The 21748-nt window shown below is 39.3% G+C and overlaps 1 protein-coding gene and 1 long non-coding RNA gene across 2 annotated transcripts in view; one reads left to right on the top strand and one right to left on the bottom strand.

Moving 5' to 3' along the window:
- Positions 1-6201: 6201 nt before the first annotated feature.
- LOC139589175 (uncharacterized) lies at positions 6202-12756 on the bottom strand. Its single transcript, XR_011678961.1, has 3 exons — positions 12550-12756; positions 9201-9294; positions 6202-6374 (listed from the first exon to the last, which is right to left on the bottom strand). It is a non-coding gene; the product is annotated as an uncharacterized lncRNA (long non-coding RNA).
- Positions 11850-21748, top strand: part of RGS7BP (regulator of G protein signaling 7 binding protein) — a 34919-nt gene continuing 25020 nt past the window's right edge. The window contains exons 1-2 of the mRNA XM_071425341.1: positions 11850-12513; positions 15243-15409. Coding sequence (XP_071281442.1) covers positions 12355-12513; positions 15243-15409 — 326 coding nt within the window. The 5' untranslated portion in view covers positions 11850-12354. The remainder of the gene's footprint in view (positions 12514-15242; positions 15410-21748) is intronic.

The following is a 21748-nucleotide window of genomic DNA, read 5'->3' as shown; positions in this document are numbered from 1 at the left end:
AAAAAGAAATCCTTATAAATGTTAACCTTTCAATTAGAAAGTCCCTTCATCTATAAAACAGAATGTTATTGGAAGCTGTATTCTTTTACTCTGCCAAATAACAGTCTCCAACTGTTTAATGAGTAACTGTCAAGAATAAATTTCCTCCTATTAATTCATATACTATTCACATAATTCCTATGCCATATAATTCATATGCTCTTATCAACAAATTCTCTCAACAAGTCAGCAAGTAACAGACAGGATACTGATTTTTACTATCTGCTTTCATATATTATGCAGATAAAGTAATAATTTAGAATCAAACTGCATAAATTGCAAGATTTCTGAATCTCATTTTCATAGTTGAGCTTAAGACTCAATTGATGTGATGTTGGCTGGGTGATCACAAACCATATGAAGTTTACCAAGGACATGGACCAGGTTCTGCACTTGGGATGGGACAACCCTGGATGTACAGACAGACTGGGAATGAGAGGCTGGAGAGCAGTGCCATGGAAAGGAGCCCTGGGCAAGCTGATGGCAAGCTGAACATGAGCCAGCAGTGCCCTGGCAGCCAGGAGGGCCACCCGTGTCCTGTGGGGCATCAGGGACAGCATCACCAGCCAGGCAAGGGAGGGGATTGTCCTGCTCTGCTCTGCACTGGGGCAGCCTCACCTCCAGTGCTGGCAGCTCTGGGTGCTCCAGTGTAAGAAGGACAGTACTGGAGGGTGTCCAGAGAGGGCATGGAGGGGTGAAGGGCACTGAGGGGAAGCAGGATGAGGAGTGGCTGAGGTCACTTGGTCTGTTCAGCCTGGAGGAGACTGAGGAGAGACACCATTGCAGTCACAACTTCCTCCTGAGGGGAAGAGGAGGGGCAGGCACCTGATCTCTTATCTCTGGCAAGCTATGACAGGACCTGAGGGAATGTCATCAAGCTGTGTCAGGAGAGGTTTAGGTTAGATATCAGGAAAAGGTTCTTCATCCAGGGGATGTTCAAGCAGTGGAACAGGCTCCTCAGGGTAGTGGTCACATCAACAAACCTGCCAGAACTTAAGAAGCATTTGGCAAGCCTCTCAGGCATGATCACAAAAGGTGTGATTTTTGGGGTTGTTTTGTGTAGGGTCAGGAGTTGGACTCAGTGATCATTATGAGATCTTGTGGGCCCCTTTCAGCTCAGGATATTCTATGATTCTATGGTTTTTAAGGGTAATCAATTCATAGAACCACTTGCATAATGTTCCATTAATTATTAAACTGAAAAAATACATAAATAATAGACTACATTCCTCTGTGGTCCAAGTTTACTGAAGTAAGTCAAGTTGTATTAGGAGACAGTACAGATCTCATTCCAAGATAGACAGGTAAACTAATTCAAATATTCCTGCTAAAAATAAATATAAACTGCTTTAAAAAAGCAGGAGAATCCCAGTACAGTTACTTGCAACTAGAATAATACAGAATATAGGAGTACTTAGGGCTTCCCACCACCTAAATTCATGCTCAGATGTGAAGTCAAGGTATAGATCTTATAAAACTCTACATCCAAGGATATGGAGCTGCTTTGTGGCCCAGTATGCATAGAATCATATAATGTGCTGAGTTGGAAGAGATCCATCAGGATAACTGAGCCGAGCTCCTGGCCCTGCACAGGAAACCCCAAGAGTCACACCCATGCCTGGCAGCATTGTTGAAGCACTTCTTGAACTGTCAGGCTTGATGTTGCGACCACTTCCCAGGGGAGCCTGTCCCGGTATTATTGACATGGACTTTTGTGTTTCACAAATCTAAAGGCCGGTTTACTTACGTATGTCATTGCCAAACAAACTAACTTATGCTTTATCATTTCCTGGGTTACTGCACTGCTGTTCTCAACAGCCAGTTCTGTTGGTTACTATTTGTCACATTCTCATTTGTGAATCTGAACACTTTCTGCCTACAATTAAAGCAAAGTCTGTTACAACTAAGACTTAATTACTCTGTTTATTAAAAAGTATTTCTGCACAAAGGCACACTTTATATGGTTTGCTTGTTAATTTCAAAGAAGATTATAGGCCAAAGCAAAAATCTTAGATAGATTCAAATGGTCTTGGATTTATGTCTTCCCTGAAGTAATTGTTCCTGAGAAATGGAAGAGCTACCAAGATGCTGCTACTGTACAAATTGTATGCTTGTCCTGCTGTGACAAGGGCTATTTTGAGAGACCACTAGTTAAAAACAATATATTTTCTACCCATCATGTGAAGTAATTAGGCTGTATTGACACAGAAAATACCATAGACTGCATTAAAGGTAAGAATATAAGGTTAGGTTTGAGACAACTTACGAAAGCTACAGATGAAGCCACACACCCGGAATAAACCAACAAACCACAGGTATTATGAAATTCAACTTAGATTTCCTTACTGAAGACAGCAAATGGTAAGTACATTGCAGGAATCATGTGCTGTTGCTACACATAAAGCTGATGAATTTAACCCATCTCTCTAAAACCAGTATGTGCATTCAGGGAATCTAAAACCAGTAAGTGGATTCAGGGAATCAAACTTTTTATATCTATTGCAAGTCTACAAGAAAAACAACAACAACAACAACAAACCCACCGGGGCCATTTGTCATACTCTTCATGCTGCTTATCTATACTTTTAGCATCCTTTTGATTGATGTTTTGGTAAAGATTTCATTTGGCATTTCCTCAAAATAACTGAAAATATTTACAAACAAAACAGATCAGAATGTTTAGAACACTATATTCTCTTTCAAATGTCAATAGCAGGTGTTCTATAAATAGAAATGGAAGGTAAAATAGAAAAAGGTTACAGGCAAAATATGAATTTTCTCTTTTTCTGCAGGGCTTTACCTACCCCTTGATGAATAACTTCTACCAAAGTGCAGTAACTTAAACATTCCCTTACAAGATTTCACAACTTTTTTTAAGATGGTATCTTCAACTTGTCAGGATCACAATGAATTCTCAGCTGAGTTCCAGCAGCTGTCCTTTCACATTTGTGCCATCTAAATTAATAAGTAAATTCCCATCACCACCATCTGGGGACATGGAAAACACTGAACACTGAGAGCTGGACTCTCAGCAGGCATCTGCTGAGCCCCACTCACATTAGCCTGTGTTAAGAGTAACCCACTGATTACATATGGAGCTGTTGTTTGAACTGGTTTTTCCCCCCTTAACTGTAGCTCTCCCCAGAGACAAGGCGAAGAAATAATATATAGGCAAATATTAACCTATATTATATAGATCCTACATATACGTAGCATATAGTTCACTGGATTTCTCCAGTCTTCTGTGGTTACCTGTGGTGAACAAAGACAGGACTAGGATTCTGGTCCCATTAGTCTGTCATGTAGTGTAGTCTGGGTTTATATATGAATTTTTAGTGTAATTTTTAAAGTTAATTTGTATAATAAATCTTCCTCTCTCATCATAAGTTTTAGCCTGTGTAGGGTAAGCTTTGAAATTTGCTCATACTTGGAGGTGTGATGTGCTAATCTCAAAACTATAGTTTCCCTTGTTATCTAAAAGAACAAAATACAAAAGTGTTCTTTGATCACATAGAAAAAACAAATGTAAGTATGGAAAACAGAGAAATGAGTGAGAAACAAAACCAGAAAAATAAGTACAAAACATTTAATGGAAGGATAATGCAAGAATACGTGAAAAAAAAGAAGATGAGAACAGGCCAATTAAAAATATATGACATAAACTGTGAAGAACATAAAGCAAAGAAACAAAAGGACAAAGTTAAAAAGAACAGACAAAAAAGACAAAACAAAGAAAATGCAAGTCCATAAAATAATATTGGAACCAAGGACTTAATTCTTTGCCTCTATACAGTAATTCAGTCCTATATTTTCAGAAGAATAGTCATACATTCTCAGATCTTTAGCTCTTTACTGACAGCACAACAGCCTCATTCAGGATTTTAAAAACAAATTTCAAGAAAAGCATGTGCTATATGTTTCTGAATCACTTCAGGTCCTCCCATATGCTATGTCCTTTTCCCAATCTAAGGAAGATTCATTCAAGCTTAAGATGCTTTGCTTTATCTTTTTTCTCCTTTGAAATACATTGTCAGAAACATTGGTCTTAGTGAGTATGTCTCCCTAAACCCTACCTCTTCTGAACTCATACTTGTGTTTAATAACTCCTTGATTCTTACAGGGATATTTAATTCATTATCATACAAAGCTCAATGAAGAATTATTAGAAAGGGTTCTTTTTGTTTCCATCACCTGCAAAGAAGAAAGGAGAAGGAGGAATTAGAGGAAAAAGAAGTTGCCAGGCAGAGCCTTCATCCACATGTTTCTCAGTTTCCAAGAAATGCACCTGCCACCACAAACAGAAGGATGCTTTTCTCATTACAAATTTCTCCACATCTCAATAACCAACCACAAAGGTAAATCCAGAAGCCTACACCAGCAAACCAGCACACTCACAATAATGATTAACAACCTTTCTACATAGGTAAAGGGATAAAATATAAGCAATCTTCAACTGAGTAAAGTTTGGAGACTTGTGCATATAATGAAGCAACACAACTGGAAATTCTGGAGTATTGGAGAGTATTTCTCAGAAGCCACCATTTCACCATACTAATATAATGTGGAGGGGGGCCATAGAGAGAATCTTTTATTTGCTTTCACATGGATGATATGTATAGTTTGGGTTTGTTTGTTTTGGATTGGGTGGGTTTTTTTGTTGTTGTTGGTTTGGGGTTTTTTGGTTGGTTGGCTGGGGTTGAGTTTTTTTAAATTTTATTTCATTTTCATATTGTATTTTTCTGAAATTCTCTAGTTTATTCAGTTCTAGTCTTCCTTAAAATTCTCCCTGCTTCGAGTGAATGTCATTGGAATAACACCAGGCAATACCATCATTGGCCCTCAAAGTTTTTCTAGATTTTTGAAAGAATAATGTAATATCTCAAAGTTAGGCAAACAAGAAAGAAAAGTCCCCATTACTGTCCTTGTATGTCACAATGCACAGCCAGATTCTCAGAAATTGTTCATCAAGAACAATTATAGGTTTTGGTCCGCGTGTTGAAAATTTTACCCATGTATTAAAAAAATGTCAATTCTGTTGGTTGATGAGCTTAATAAAAGACAATTCATGACTGATTAAGGACAAGTACAACAAAAGTATTTGGCAATATGTATTCTCATCAAGAAAGTCTTGATTTGAGGGCAGTTACTTAGAACAACAAGGCCAAAAAGAGCTCAGCTTTCCCCCGTGGAATCCCCACTGGTCAGTTGATTCAATCCAAACTGCTTTTTCATGTAAAAATGAACTAAGATTAAGTTATGGTGGTGTGCCATAATGACACTTACATGGAAAGAGCATCATTTCCCATGAGATCTAAGCTTTCATTTAAAGAAATTATGAAAATATGATTATTAAAACAAATCTTTCAAATGGGTATTTAACTAGCAGTGTAACAGTCCAGATGATAGTTCTTAACAGGATCTGATCCATTTCTGTTCATTTCAATAACACATTAATTCCAAAGTTGAATAATGATCACTTCAAAACCTCTTCCAACCAGGTAACAAACATGACAGAATAACTGAAATTGATGTAAAATATTAGTTTGTAGGGCTACAAGATCTTTAAGATGTAGCTAGTGAATAGTTATTAGGAAGAGCAGAGGAGTAGAGATACAAACTGAACCATAAAGGCTGTTTCACACGGCTAAATTCAGATGACAAGTAGAAAAGATTTCAGAGCACTGTTGTTTCCAATGAGTTTACCTATTTTGAGTTGTAGTCTCATCTTCGCATAACATAAATAGAAATTTGTCAAAATTACTAAGCCTGAGTGTCCAGTCTGATTTAGTGTCCAGACTTTCATTAGATCACTTTCTCTGAGACATTACATACATTTGGATTATTCCCTGTAACAGTACAATTCTTGTGCTATATTTACATTAGATACAGTAGCAAAGTTTTACTATCCTTGACTTGCTTTTGTTATCTGAAAATATACGTCCTTTTTTAAACGTTATTTGACTTTTGCTTTTAAAAATCTTGAAAGAGAACAGTAAAAAAATTATAAAACTACTATTTATTTTAAAAATGTAAACATGTAGCCTACCTGCAAGCTTCCTCTTGTAGGCATAGTTTATGCTGTGTGCTGTTCCATTCCTGAGCTCTGGGACTGTGTGACCAGGAGGCAGGGCAGACAGTGGTAAGACCATTTCTCACACTGAATAAACCAGAGATTTTGTATAGGCCTTTTATTTCTAGAAACCACTACAGAATAGCCATGGACATGACAATGAGCACAAATTTTGCCATCTCTTCCACTTTTATAAAGTACAGGACTTTTTATAATGTTTCTGAAGATGCAGTAGAGGATCTCTGTATTGATCCAGGCTTTTTTCCTGTAGACATAAGCAAGAAGAAAAGTATTTGGGTCTGGTATTTATACTCTCAGATTCTCAAAAGACCATACTTAGTTTTTTGAATTAAGTATATGTTCCCTGAATGCATAAATTACTGCAGTTTATACACTTAATATAAAAACACAAACCCCACATATTTCTCTTATTGTATTCATCAAGCACTCTCTAGACCACTATATACCAAACATTGCATTTTCTAAGTAGTAGAGCACTGATACATCTAAAGACTTTAATTACTTAAACATCCATTTGCCTAAAGCTCTATTCTCTTAGTCTCGCTCTAACGGCTCCTCACAAATCCATTGTGTTTTCTTTTTCATATCTCTTTCTATTCTTCTTTAATAACAGTAATCTTTCACTTTGAGTTTAATCTTCAGTCGATTAATAATGTACAGATTCATTGTAAGACTTTATTAAAATATTTTATTCTGCAGTCTTTTATTAAATTGTCATGAGAGTTGTGACTCTTAAGGGATTTTAATAATATCATTAAACTTAGCTTTTAATTGTTAGTTCTTACACATATCTTTTAATAATTTTGGGCATTGTGTGTTATGACACTAAAGATATTTTTTCTTGGATTTTTAAAGACTTTTACAGGAAGATTAGTGGTCTCTTTTATCTTCCATTTCTTGGGTGGCTTTGTTTTTATGTCAGATTTTCTATGACAATAAAAAAGTAGGTAATATTAAGGCAAAAATGTATTAATTTATTGCATCGTCTACAATATTTATAGTCATTCTCTATTGCATTGACTACACTAGAGCTAAAAGTAAATAATTTGCTTTCATAATTTCATAATGAGAAACTCATCTTAACCTCTTTCATTTCAGAAATGATTTTTCCTTTCTGTAGTTTGAGCATTTTCTGTGCTAATGTTTGGGTTTTTAAAGAAGGCTTTTTTGCACCCTATTAATAAGAGACAATATGTTATTAATGATACTGTGTTTTTAAAAAAATATAGAGGTGAAAGCAAAAGGTATCTGGTTCTACGGGCCTTTTTCTTAGACTTCCTTGTAATTAAATCCTATATAGTGCTGGGCAAATGCAGATAAATTTGAAAAATTTAATTGGTTACCTTCCTGAGTGTTCCCACAGATATTTTCCCACAGACTGTTCCTAGAGTGTAAGCTCATGTTGGAATTACATATGTAAATATAAGTGGTAAAGAACTAGAGAAGATGGCAACATATCGTGGATTATCCCATTTTGAATTTCTTTCATTTTCTGGTTTAAAGAATGCAATAGTTATTAAGTGCCAAATATCTTACCATAATAATTTCTAGAATCCTGAAGGCATGACTTAAATATTATGAACAATCTTTTGCAACACTTACAGAGAAGGCAAGTAAAGCAGACTTAGCCATTTTTACATTTTTGCTAGCTTAAGCATGTTGTTTCATGCATTCCTAACCAAGAGCAACATGCCTGTACTGAGCTGACAGCTACAGTCTCCCTGGTGATTACATTTTATAAAAATTTGACAGCAAGCAAAGTAAGCCTTTTCCTCAGCATCTCCACTGATAATACACTGCATGGACATAAGCTTCCTAAGTTAACTTAGAAATTATTGAGACTTCTAAGACTACAGAACTTAGGAAAGTGTTCCTGTCTTCTTCACAAGTTAAATGACAGACTGTCTGTGCTTGTGGAATTGACTGATCATAAATTTATCAACACAAATACGTTTCTTTGATTTGAAGGGTATCTATATAAATTGTTTTTAGATTCAAAATGCACCTGTAGTCAAAAAACACACACTTCTAAAGGAACTGAATAATATATTTTTCTATATCTTGCTATTAAAGTAGTACTACTGAAAATACACTAATGTTTGTAAACTTTGCTACAAAATAACTTTACTTGATAAGCATTGCACTGAGCACAGGCTAAAGAGAAAGAGTGCTGGGAGCTGTGTCTGCTGGAGGACCTCTGAAGTCAGGAATACATAAAAGACTTTACGGAGTAAGTATGGAATAGTCCCTCTTGTGGCACTCCTTTCCCTAACTCCCCAGTCTTATGAAATTATTTATGAAAACGAAATGGCCATTAAAGTGGTGATTTTCAAATGAATTATTATATATTATTAAATTTTTATTTGTGATAGTTAAACAGTTTTACTCCATAGGAAGCCTGGTGCAAAAATCAAGTGCTTTATCTCCAGACACTGATCTCACCCCCATTTTCAGAGTATAAATCTGTGCACTGTCTTAAATGTCTTTAGAAAGACAGAATTTCTTTAAAAATAAAAATTTCATAGAAATGTAGAAAAGTGTATAATTTTTTGCTTTCATTTTCAATTTAACTCTAAAACTTCTAGTTTATTTTTCTGTCTTATGAAGATCATGCAGAAATACTTTCTCTTTTTTTCTTCAGTATCCGGTATCTTCTTGTTTTCCTCTTCTCTCTATGTATCTGTATCTAGAGAAATGGCCTTTTTTCCTCCTAAATTTTACATATCTTTTTCCCTTTTTTTTTCCCCCTACAAGGATATTTCCTCACATTTCTCAGAAATTCAGTCTCTCTTTCATAACTTATCTAGTCCATTACATTCTATACTCCCTTGAGAAATATCATCAGAAGCCAACAACCAGAGCAATAAATGGACAAAGATTACAACAAAATGGAATAAGAGAAACCCACAAGTTAAAAAAAAAAAAAACCCAACAATTCATCTCAGTTGATGTTTTGGAATTACCATACAGGCTAAGCAGAGAAAAGCCCGCATATACACTTTTGGTTCATTATGAGCTATAGAGCTGCAAAGAATTTGACTATAACAGGCCATGCACTTCCTGAACTTACTTCAAGGCCACCTGCCTGTGGTCTTGAGAGGATGCCATAGGAGGGAGAAACAAGTCCCTGCTTCCTGCAATCCATTAAACATCAGGAGATGAAGCTAGAGCAAGGAAAAGATACAGAAACACTAGTTCAGACAAGAAGAAAGAATCATGTCTCTCTCTTCAAGAAAGTTTTCAACATACATGCATCTGCTTTCAAGAGAGAGCATTTGTTTCCTGGTGATATATATTTTCAAACCTTGCTGTTTCTTGTTGCTTCCACTGCCTACCCTGCAACAGCCTTGGGTGGCTTAGCTTGGAGCTCTTTCCCCCATCCTCATTCCCGGGATGCCTACAAAAATCATTGTTTCTTATGCATCCCAAACTGAGATGATACTTGTCACTCCAGATACTTATCACTTATATGTTTCTCCAACATAATCCTGGGTTATGCTGATGAAGTACCATCAAATTCACCACATTCCAGAGGTCAGCCAGAACAATTATGAAAACATGGAGTTTTGTAAATTACAGAATCACCATATCCACTTCCAAATGTGGACATATTGAATACACCATGTGAAGTGAAGTAAGACACTAGAACTTCAAAAATGTTCCAGATGCTGGCTGACAGACAAAACTCAGCTGTGACTCAGCTTTATACAGGGCAGATATATCACCAGGAACTAAATTCTGATCTTTCTTAAAAGCTAGTGGGATTTGGGTGCTGATTTCAGGGGACCAGAGCTTCAGCCAAGACAGGTAACATAAAAGTAAACATGCTGGACTCTTTGATAGATTTATTGTTATTGTTGTTTGGTTTAGTATTAGCATTCTTTCATTACTGCTATTCCAGTAGCTCTTAATAAGACTAGAAATAGACTGAAAAAATACTACAACATTTGACTAAAATGATCCTTAAGCAACAAATAAAACACTAGCACTGGTAAAGCACAGTGTTATATTTAATTTCCCTTTACAAATTTATTTTCCCTTACCTATATAGATGTGAGGAGAAGATGTGTTCATTTTGCTTTTTACCAGTATTAAAAATATTTTTCTTGTCGTTAGGAAATGTCTTTTCTCTATATTGTAGCTGCACGATGTTCTGGCGCAAAGAATAATTTCATGCATTTGCTTCCTATAGAAGAATTAACTTAACCATGGAAAATAAAGTGATGTCCTTAAAACTATCAAACTGCAAGTTTTTCTGCACAGAATGCTGAAAATCTAGTATTATGTTTACAAAAGTAAAGTTACAATTACAAGGTCATTTTAGCTTTAACTAAGGTGATGACAGCACTTGCAAGCGCTGCAAATCCATCCAACAACCACATATCCAGTAGCTTACATTTTTGTGAAAATAGCAAAAGTCTAAAGAGAGTTTCAAAGTAGATTCATAGGCCATATCCACATTAAAGTGGATATTAGGTTGTCCGTGTTACAGTAATGTTCAGTACAGCCTGAAAAGAGCTCCTCAAGCTGCCAGAGTGCCATTGATGGCATATTCAAGCTCCCTGGCAAGATGGAGGTGACTCTGTGTGATGTGTTTAATGTTGCTTTGGATTCAAGAACATTACCAAAACACAAAAAAGCTCTTATTCAGCTGCCTGAATAAATACAATTATACCAAAAGAGAGCTAAACAGCCATAGCTCCCTGGGTACAGAAAGGAACAGGACCAGCAGAAGCTGAAGCCGGCTAGTGCTGGGGCAGTGCAATCCCCAGGAGGCCCTGGGAAAGGGAGCTGCAGACACAGAAGGGGCACAGCCCCCACAGCATTGGAGGGGCTGTGCCCACGGCTGGGAGCACTGTGAGCATCAGCCTGGTGAACTGCAACTGCACTGCAGGTGCACAGAGTTTCTCCACTCAATTATTATTTAATCTTTCCTACAAGTAACAAATACAATCTTGTTGCATCACAAACACCAAACTTTGTGTTAGAGCCCCAAAATATGAAGTATTTTTACAGACAGAAAGAAAGTCATAGTATCATAGAATATGCTGAGTTGGAAGGAACCTATCAGGACCACTGAATCTGCTCCTGGCCCTGTGCAGGACACCCCAATAATCCCACCATATGAATTGGAGTGTTGTCCAAACACTTGAACTCTGTCAGGCTTGGTGCTGTTACGCTTCCCTAGCAAGCCTGTTCCAGCGTTCACCACCCTCTGGGTGAAAAATTTTCTGATATCCAACCTAAACCTCCCCTGACTCAGCTTCATGCCATTTCCTCAAATCCTGGCACTGGTTGTGAGAGCGATGGGATAGGCACCTGCCCCTTTTGCTTCCCCTCATGAGGATGTTGAAGACCACAGTGAGGTCTCCCCTCAGTGTTTTCTTCTCCAGGCTGAACAAACCAGTGACCTCAGCTGCTCCTCACAAGGCTTCCCCTCCAAATCCTCCACCATTTTCGTGTCCCTCGTTGGGACACTATCTAACATTTGACTAAATTTGGTAAATATTGAGCAGCGAACCAAGTCTTTTTTAAAAAGAAAAGTGACGCCTAAGCACGCCTCTTGAAGACCGGTATGAGCTTCGGCAAACGGGAGACGGGCGGTGCCCTACGCTCCCGGGCCGCGCCGGGGCGGCTCCCAGCGGGGCGGCAGCTCCCCGGGCCCGGCCGGGCGCGGCGCTGACCCGGCCCCCTCACGGCGCGGGCGGGCTCGGGGCGCGGCGGGCGCGGGCGCGGCGCTCCCGCCCCGCGGGGGCGGTGCTGCTGACGGCGCCAGCCCCTCCGAACCTTCCGCGCCGCTCCCGGCGGGCGCCTGGCCACACGCGGCGGGTCTGGCTTCCCCGCCGGGAGCACCGGGCGGTGCATGGGCGCTCTTCCTCAGCGGGCAGGGTCGCACTCCCCCCGCCGGCAGCGCGAAGGAGGACGGCGGAGCATGCCACCGGCGGGGCGGTTCCGCGGGGACTGACACGCTGCTAAAGGAGGGCACGCGCCAGCCCCTCCGCCTTTCCCCGCGGTAGCGGAGGCGATGCTGCAGGGCGCTCCCCGGGCTCTCCCGCAGCCGCCAGGCTATCGCCCATAGCAGCCGCACTCGCTGCCGTGAGCGGCGCGGCTTCGGCCCGGCCGAGGCGACGAGCGGCGCGGGCCCGCACCCGTGTCCGGGGCGGCGGCGGCGGGGAAGGCGCTGCCCGCGCCCGCGGGCGGCTCCGCGCGGCGGATGCGTGTGCATGAGCGCTGCACCGAGCGGGCGCAGGAAGCGCCCCCGCTCCGCCGCTTCCATCTTCCAGGGCAGCAGGACCTCGCCGCACGGCCGGGACAGCGAACGCCGGGGTAGCGGCTCCGATAGCGCCTACCAGATCCAGAGAACCCTGGACGACTGTAAGATGGTGGGTACCCCGGGCGGGCTTGCCGTAGTTTTTTACCTTTTCCGAGCTCTCCCGGCGCAGGCAGCGGTGCCGTTCCTCCCGCCACCTTGGCTATTCCCATCACGTGCAGTTGCACTGTTTTTTAAACCGCAGTCCCCGCCGGGGTGCTGCCCTGCGCCCCAACTCGCCGCGGTTCCAAAGCGGAGCCGGGAGGTTCGCGGAGACTTGCGGGAGCCGGTTGCGGGACAGGGAGCGGAGCCGGGCGCCTGGACAGTCCTGAGGGAGCAGGAGTCCTCGCCCCAGTACACACACCGCAAAGCAGCTGGAGTTGCTTTTTTGGTAGACCCGTCCAAATCTGTACCCAGGCTTGGGCGCACTGAAGCCTGAATGGGTAAATAGTTGCCTCCAATGAATCACTGCACTACTTGCTATCTTGTGCAGCAACCGCATGTTTGCCCTAATATCCTTAGGGCATTAGGGCATCCTATTTAAAAAATAAGGAGACCCAGAATTAGAAGCCCTGAAATGCTGTTCCTGATATATATGGTACCTGTTACCGGTCTTCCCAGAGTAGCTGGTTGCAGTTGTAAAACCTCAGGTGAAACACCTGTGTCTGTGTTATTATGGACGGTCACATTCTGGTATGAGATTTTTCCTCAGTCATGTTCAAAATGCTTGGATTCTGACACTTTCTTTCAAATCAGCACGGTATGCCCCCTTTCAGGCTTCCTGAGCTACAGTCAGCCTGACACTGGGCCCCAGAATTACTCTTCTAGCTAGTGACAGATGTAGGAAAAAAATGAAGTCACTGCTACTTTTCTGGCTAAATCTGTACCTGGCTAAATCTCTGTCCAGTAGCAATGGAGCTGCTAGTTCTATTCTGCTGGATTCTGGCAATTTTTTTTTTCCTCTGGTGCTGAAAAACGTGCTGGCAGATTATCCGCTCTGATGCTTCAAGATTGGGAGCAATTCCCAGTGCATGGAGGAACAAAAGCTGCCACAGTAGCTCTATAAATATACCCAACAAGTGGATCTCAGTAGGTTCTGCCTGTTTTCTTATTCTCAACAGCATAATGTTAGTTGCAGAGAAGTTTTTAGAATTGACCGATTAGAAATAAACTCTGTTTTATAGGTGGACTATCAAGTTGTGATAGGATTTGGGAGGTTAAATCAGTGTGGTTTTTTTCTTCTTCTGTGTCTCGATTTAGCAACATATGTGTGGTTTTGTTTTCCTGGGCAGTGGTAGGGTGGCTGGATGAGTCTGTTTAAACAAGAGGTGTCAGGTGAGAAGTGGCAAAATGGGTCTGGTGCAACCAGTTACCAGTTGCAGGATGCGACATTTTTCTTCCCATTGCAGAATAATCACACTATGACACAACACAGTACAATTTTTTTTCCTTTCCATTGCCTTCATGCGTTCTCTTAAGCTACAGAATGATAAAAGTTGAAGACTTGTTTAGCAAATATTGTGCCTAGGGCATTGTTTGGTGTGTGCTTTTGGGTTTGTTTGGGATCTGGGTGTGGGAGGGTGCAGATGTATTGAAGTGCACTTGGGTTGACTTGCTGCTTCTGAAGCAGAGGAACATATTTGCTATTCTTAAAATGAAATTTCAGAAAGCATGGTCAAAACTATTTTTGATACCAGTTCTCAGCTATACAGTTAATTGCAGTGGGATGCATCAAGGGTATGAATATAATACTGCAGAAGTGACTCTATTTCCTGAGCATGAGAATTTGAGGACTTGACTTTAAAAATTGGTATCTCTGATAGACTCCAGGTTCTCAGTATGTTTTTGTGTTGGGTATGTTGAACTTCTGGTGGTAATGATGACTGCAGAATTATGAGCAATTATTCTTGTCTGTTTTTATATAGTTTGGAATTGAGGTCAAAACACAGATAAATAAATATTCTGTTCTATTACTCTAATCCTTCCACCCCCGCCACCATGTGGAGCAAATGGTCTTATATGCATTCTTTCAGAAGACAGCAAATGCTTCATTTCTTTAAAATATCATTCCATGTACGTGATCAGTGGAACTAAACAATAATGATCTTTCCATAACACTGAAATTATCCATTTATCCAATAAAATCTGTATGTATCTGCTGGATATTGGATTTCTGTACAGGTTGTAGTGTTTTTTTAATGATTTGTTTCTTTTTCCCACATGCACTTTAGAAAAGGTGCTTTCTGGAATTTTAACAGGAAAGTGCCTATCTGGTACATCTTCTCAGTCAGTAACAGCAGATGAGTTTTAAGTCAGAAATCTGGGTTGAAGGAAAGTGACAGAACAGAAATAATTACAAAATAAATTAGCAAAATTGCCAATTTAAAAGCAAATACTACATTCCAGTCCCTGAACATGCTGTTAATCAGGAAGCAGGAGAAGCATAGGCAGTAATTTCTGGAGATATTTTTGCCTTTCATGATAGCAAAAAATAACCTCATGCTACTAGTAAAGCAGATGGTTTTTTTGTCTGCTTAATATTTAATACTAATAACTTAAACACTTTCAGATATTAAAAGCAGAAACACTACTTTCCTACAGATGAACATTTATAGCTCACAGAAGAAGCAGCTGCCATGGAGGCTCTAGTTGTTTACTGAATCGTGTGCTCTTGATCCTGTGTGGTACGAAATTGTGAGAAGCAGGAACAAGCCCCAGATTGGGCATGTTTTTAAAAAACTGGATTGTTTTTACCAATGTAGTTAAAAATTCTCATGCATGTAAATTGTTTTTGTTTTTCAGCTTGTCCAGGAGTTCAATACCCAGGTGGCTCTCTATCGGGAGCTGGTCATTTCTATTGGGGATGTCTCAGTCACCTGTCCTTCTCTGCATGCAGAATTGCACAAAACTCGAACCCGAGGATGTGAGATGGCCTATCAGGCTCATCAAAAACTAGCAGCAATTTCTGGGTAGGAGGCAACTTACCTTTAATTAAAGCCGTATTCATGTGCAAATCTTTGTTAAGTACTACATAATGCTTTGCCTGAGAGTTTGCATTAACTTATCTTTCTGTTTCAGGCGTAGGGGTATATGACCACAAATTTTGCAGAATGTCTATATCCTTACAATAGTACAGTTTTGTATCAAATCCTGGTCCCCTCACTAAGAGCATATCCTTCTGATTTCACTGGATGCTTTTATGTGAGACTAACAGGATTTTACTGCTTATCACTACAGATCAAGGGGGAAGTCATGCCCTCCAAGGGTGAAGTAGCAATAGCTTTCTGTCCAGTCTTTCATTGAGTATACGTAATTGAATAGTTAAGACGCAACTAGCTCAGTTCAACTAGAGACTCAACAAAATTAAACCAAAATTAGGTGCAAACCGAGTGAGTGGAATACAAAAACCACTCTGAGAACTTGTGTTTACCTTCTACACGTTTTTAAACCCTTGTTTGTGTTGAAATAAGAATGAAAGCTTTGCCAGCATATAATGTTCTAATTTATTCTTTGGTATTACATTATGTACATTCCTTTCCATGGTGACAGAATGTATTATCACATACTTGAGACTATGCCTCAGTGCAAGATCAACCAGCGTGAATAGCTGTTTCCTAAAAAATGGGAATTCGTGCAGCTAATTCCATGTGGGTTCTTCACAGTATGGTGACTGGGGCATTTGTATTTATCATGTACCCCCTGAGTCATGTCTTTCTGATTACCCTTTGTCAGAACTTTCTGCATCTGTCTTATCTACCATAAGCTATTTTGCACCACTAGAAAAAGAAAACACCTTTTTTTGTAGCTCTGCCCATTGAATTTCTTTTCATCACTGTAATATATAAAGAAATCTGTTATAGGCTTGGTGTATAAGGGGAGCCCGAACTAACAAACCAAACAGAAGAGGGTACTGGTTGGATATTTTAGTAGAATTGTCACTATTTTCAAGTAAGACTTTGTGCAAAGTCACTTAAGTTGGTTTTGTGACCTCTGATTTGTTCCTCAAACAAATTACATGCTTTAAAAATACTTGAGTCAGTGGGAACTTTTAAAAAAACAGCAATGACAGTACATTGAAAATGTGAAAACAAACAGTGGTGAAATTTATTCTTTTTGCTTTCAGACTCAAAAGAAAAAGTAATATGAGCTGAAATAATACATTTGAATAGCTGAACCTATTTTGTAACTTTTAAATATTTTTCCCCTGTAAAAAAAACAATTGGTACATGCTCGTTTAGAAAGTACGTGGGTTTTTTAAGCAATCATTTCGCAGCTGGAAGTCTGTCATATGCACAAAGATGTCCTGAAGGTTGTGCAGTTGCTGCGAGATTGACATTTGGCTAATCTAAAACTGTTTTAAATAACTCTGATAATACTGTGATATCCATAACAACTGGTAGGTGTTGGAAACTATGTGGAAATTACTGGTTTGGTTTGACACACAATTTGCAGGATATGCTTCGCATCCCCACCCTTCTGTAGCTGAGGAAAGCCATATGAGACATTAACTTTTTTATGTATTTGTGAGGAAAGGTGGAAAATGAAGATTAAAAGAAAGCAAAAAAGAAATAGAAGGAGAGGAGTAATAAATAGTCTTAGACATTTAGTCTTCATTTTGGCAAAAAGACTGATATAAGCGTGTATGAAATAGGATCTGGAATAGGAATCTAATTGGATAGGAAGAAATGGTATCAGGAAGAAAAATGCTTAGGGACAGGAATGCATTAAATCATCCTTAGTATTAGTCAGGAGGGTAGTGTGATGCTCAGAAACCACTGTTATTCAGCATATGGGATGAAGGCTTACTTAGTTCACTGGTTTAGTTCAAAATGCACAACACTGCACTGGGTAACATGACAAGTTCTGTCTTCCAAAACTTATTAAAGAAAATGTGTTGCTTTTCCACCCAGAAATAGTAATAGTGAGTAGCTGTTTATGTTACCAGACTACAACATTTCATGAGGGAACAGCATTCTATTAATTAAGGTCATCAGTAATGTTCAGTTAGTCTCTAAGTGATCTACCTGAGGTATTGCATGGCACTCTTACTATTGAGAAGTTGGTGTCAGTGTCTTGAGAGAATACTAAGTTCATTTCTCTTGTTTGTGCTGTTTTCCTTGGAAAATTAGCAGACACCTTAATGTTATACTGTTCCTCTTTGATTATATCAGGATTTCACAGATTCATGGAATTGTTAGGGTTAGAAGGGCCTCTGGCGATCACCTGGAAATCACCTAGTCCAGCTCCTCTTGGCACTAGTGCATGTGAGACTCTTAAATACAATAAGAAGAATTCCCTTTTGTAATTCACTTGTCCTACAAGACTAAGCAAGGCAACAAATAGGAAAGATGCAAAGACTTGGAAAGAAAAAAACAAAAGCAAATCCTCTATGCTGGAGAAGTGAGCTCTGGGAAGAAATCTGGAAATTGTGGAAAGGGAAGGAAATACTGAAGTGGAGATAATGCATTAGAAACTGAGCAGGATAGAAGTCATGAGGACCAAAAAATACATTGGTCATGGGCATATCATTTCTGGAATATTAGACAGACATCAGAGCAGGACAGTGATGTAATGTGAACAAGAAGAGAGGGCTGCAACTGTACCTGTAGAAAAAGGCTACACTGATATGCCAACAAAAGCAGATTCAGCTGTAGAATCAGAGAAAGTGAAAGTCACGCTTATGTTTTAAAAACTGAGAGAAAGAAAGACAAAGGAGATGATGAAAAAGAGATGAAGTAGCAAGGAAACATAAAATGTTATAAAGTCCACACTGGGTTAGACCATATCACCCCATCTAGCTCAAACCTGACAGCTGCTGGTAGCAGCTATTTCATTAAGAAATAAGCAAAGATAAAAAAACAGGTTGTGCATAGAACGATGACTTCTCTTGCCAGCACTCAGTAAGTAAAGGCTGCATGTGAACAATCACTATCTGACAAATGTGATTTCTCTAAACATTAAGATCTTGTACTCAAAAAATGCTGAGATTGAATAAGGACATCTTTATGCTGTGATGTATTTAAAAACCTATGTACTAATAAAATATTACTGAAAAACAAAATTTCAAATTAAGTCTCCAGCTTAATAGGGCCTCATAGATACTACATCCTCTTCTTTACTTGCCCTGATATCTTTTTCTTATAGAAGTAGTGAGATGTTACCAGAGGGGAATAAAGATTAGAAATAAAAATAATCTAAATTGAAATATCCTAATTCTAATTAATGTTCCTTTAGGAATGCAAGTCAAAGTATACCCTCCTTTCAGTGTTGGTTTTCTCAGGACTTTAGGTCAATTCTGCTCTTACACTAAAAGTTGTTAGTGATTTTTAATGAGCTGTCTTCTGAAGAAGGTGAGTAAAGTTTCAGTCCTTTCATCACATTTTCTTCTATATAATGTAGCAGAAATTAAAAATCTCTTAAGTGTTTACATTGTTCATCCTTATAGTATTAGTTGTCATGGTCAAAACTGGAGAAAGTACAGCAACAAGAAAATGAGTCAGCATGATTTTTTCCAAAGAAAAAGACAGGAAAAAATATTTGTAACCGTAAGAAGATGAGGGGGAAAAAGATGTGAATCTCTGTTATGGAAGGGAGTCTGCTTTGTGGAATGATAGAGTGCTGATCTTTTATAGTTCATCAAATGGGGTTTCATCAGCTGGTTTTATAAGTGGAGTCCACTGAGTCTGGGATGTCAACAGAGAGATAACTCAGAACTGTATTTTAAGATACACGTCTGCACAACTGTGCACACACTTTCGTAAATGTCCTTACATAGTCTCAGGCACTTGATATGCTTACATAATGTGTGCACTTGGCACACTGAGACCAGAACTGGCAGTGTCTCTGTGACAGTCTGATATATATATATGTTGGCAGTGGCTTTTTTTGCATGAAACAAAACTTGTGTGAGGAGCTCAGGGGTGCATGGCAATGTACATCTGTGTGAGCATAGCTCTAGAAGTGATTTTTCTCTGTTTTTCTAACTGGTGTTGCAAAGTCCAAAATCTAAGGAGGAATAAACCTCTCTCTACACTAGTCCCTGCTGGGGCATCAGCTCTGCAGAAGAGGATCTTGGGGGTTCTGGTGAACATCAGGTTGAACATGAGCCAGTGCTGTGCCCTTGTGCAAAGAGGGCCAGCAGCCTCCTATGCTGCTTTAGGAAATATTGCCAGAAGGTCAATGGAGTTCATCATTCCTTTCTACTCAGGGCTGTTGAGGCCATGTCTGGAATACTGGGTCCAGCAATGGGCTCCCTAGTAGAAAGAAGAAAAGGACATCCAAATCAGGTCTAATCAACTACCTTAAAGATGGTTTGGCAGCATCCCACGTACAAGGCAAGGCTGCTAGTTCTGGGATTGTTTAGGTTGGAGAAGAGAAGGCTGGAAGGGGGATATTATCCATATGCATAAAAACTACCTCCTGGACTAGTGTAAAGCAGACACAGTCAGACTATTATCAGTGATAGGACATCAGGTAGAAATTGAAATACAAAGAAAAATTGATTTAAAATTTTAAATTCCTTTTTTTCCTGTGAGGCAGGTAGAATATTGGAACAGGTGCAGTGAGAGGTTCTGGAGGCTCTGTCCTTTGAAATACTGAGAATTCACCTGGTCATGGCCCTCCATAACCCTCTGTAGCTGACACTGCTTTGAGTAGGAGGAGGCTTGGGCCAATTTAGTTCTAGGTGTCCCTTCCAGCCTGTGATGAAGTAATCATAAATCTCCTTGGGAAAATTCAAAGAAAGTTTCCTTATTTGACACCCATGTGCATCTGTTACTTTTATTAAATAGTTGTTATTTTTAAGTTCCCCTAAGTTCATGAAAGGTTGAGAAAGTCAGCTAAAAATCTCATCCTGATTGCAATCATTTGCACAAAAAGACTATCATAGTCTTGCTTTAAGTTTTTAATTTTATGTAATTTCTACTTTTGTTTTTCTTTGCCATCTACAGTAGGAATTCTCATGTTTTCAATAAGCACCAAATGGTAATTTTCTCAGAGCTAATTAATATTAGATTGCTTCCTAAGGCTGTTTTAAAACATTCTGCTGACACCCAATTGTGGCCAATTTTTTTATTGAACTGTCTGAATTTTCCCTGAATTACAACCCTACAAAATTATCTGCTTTCTAAAGGATGCAAACAAAAAAGATTGCCTCAAATATTTTACACATTAGGTGAGAAGAAGACTGCAGACCTATAAGTTAATGGCAGCTGTAATAAGATAGGCATAAGAGAAATAATTTTAACTGCATATGTTAAATAAAGCTCTACTGGCAGTCAGTATTAGCTGAGCAGAAACAAAGCACAGCAACACTTAGCTCAAGAGGGAAGAATTTTTATAATTGTGATTCAAAACCAACTTTATACCAGCAGTTAGAGCAACAAACCAGAGGTCTGTCCCAGCTAGATACAGATGGAGCAGCATTCATGGAGATCTCTGTCCTTTGTAGACATCTTTGCAGTCACTGCCATGGTACTCCTGTCAGTGTGTGTATCACAAGTGGGGAGAGTGATAATGTCGATCATGGGGTTCTGAATCACAGGCGCTGCTGGCTGTACCCAGCTCTGGGTTGGAGTTGTTAGCATTGTTTCAACTGCCAGATTAAAGTTAAGAAAAAGGTAAGTGCTTCACAGATATTGCAGTATGATAACCAGAATGTGACCTGATTAAAGTATAGTTAAATATCAAAAGTAATGTTACGATATGTAAGAAAACAAGGAAAGTAGTCAATATTCACTGCAAGAATCAGTACTGTTCTACAGTGTAGTACCAGTAGCTTAATGCTCTCTGAAACTTGTGATTTCTTGCTAAAATGTTGCAGGTGTTTTAAATAGTAACAGCTTAAAGTTGTGACCTTAAAAATCCTGTCAAGTAAAAAATACTGAGATCCTCCACTTCAGAAAACTCTTGGAAATATAAAACATCATTTTGCTCTCATGGGCTATACTAAAAGCATCTCAGTACGTTGTTTCAATCCTGGAGCTCACAATTCTTATAATCACTTTATAGCATGTTACTTAGGAAATTGTCCTGATGATGTAACTATGACTGTCTGAAATGGGTAAAGTCAGGAAGAGTTTTGTCTGCCTTCAAAGAAGAGCTTTTCAGGATTACTAAGCATTCTTATGGTATAAAGTCTCATTGTCCCTCAACTTTGACATTCAGCTTCTGTAAAGATTTACTGGAATTTTCTTACATGCTTAAAATTTTCTTGTAGTTTTGAGCATATCAGATTCTAGAAGCAAATTATTACAGTGTTTATTCCACTTTGTTTGGCTGGCATATATTCACTGATTTCTACATCCTGA

This window comes from Agelaius tricolor, unplaced genomic scaffold (genome assembly GCF_023055355.1).
Source record: "Agelaius tricolor isolate 1412-34295 unplaced genomic scaffold, bAgeTri1.0.p SCAF_4, whole genome shotgun sequence".
Lineage (NCBI taxonomy): Eukaryota > Metazoa > Chordata > Aves > Passeriformes > Icteridae > Agelaius > Agelaius tricolor.
This window is presented reverse-complemented; position numbering and strand designations above follow the sequence as displayed.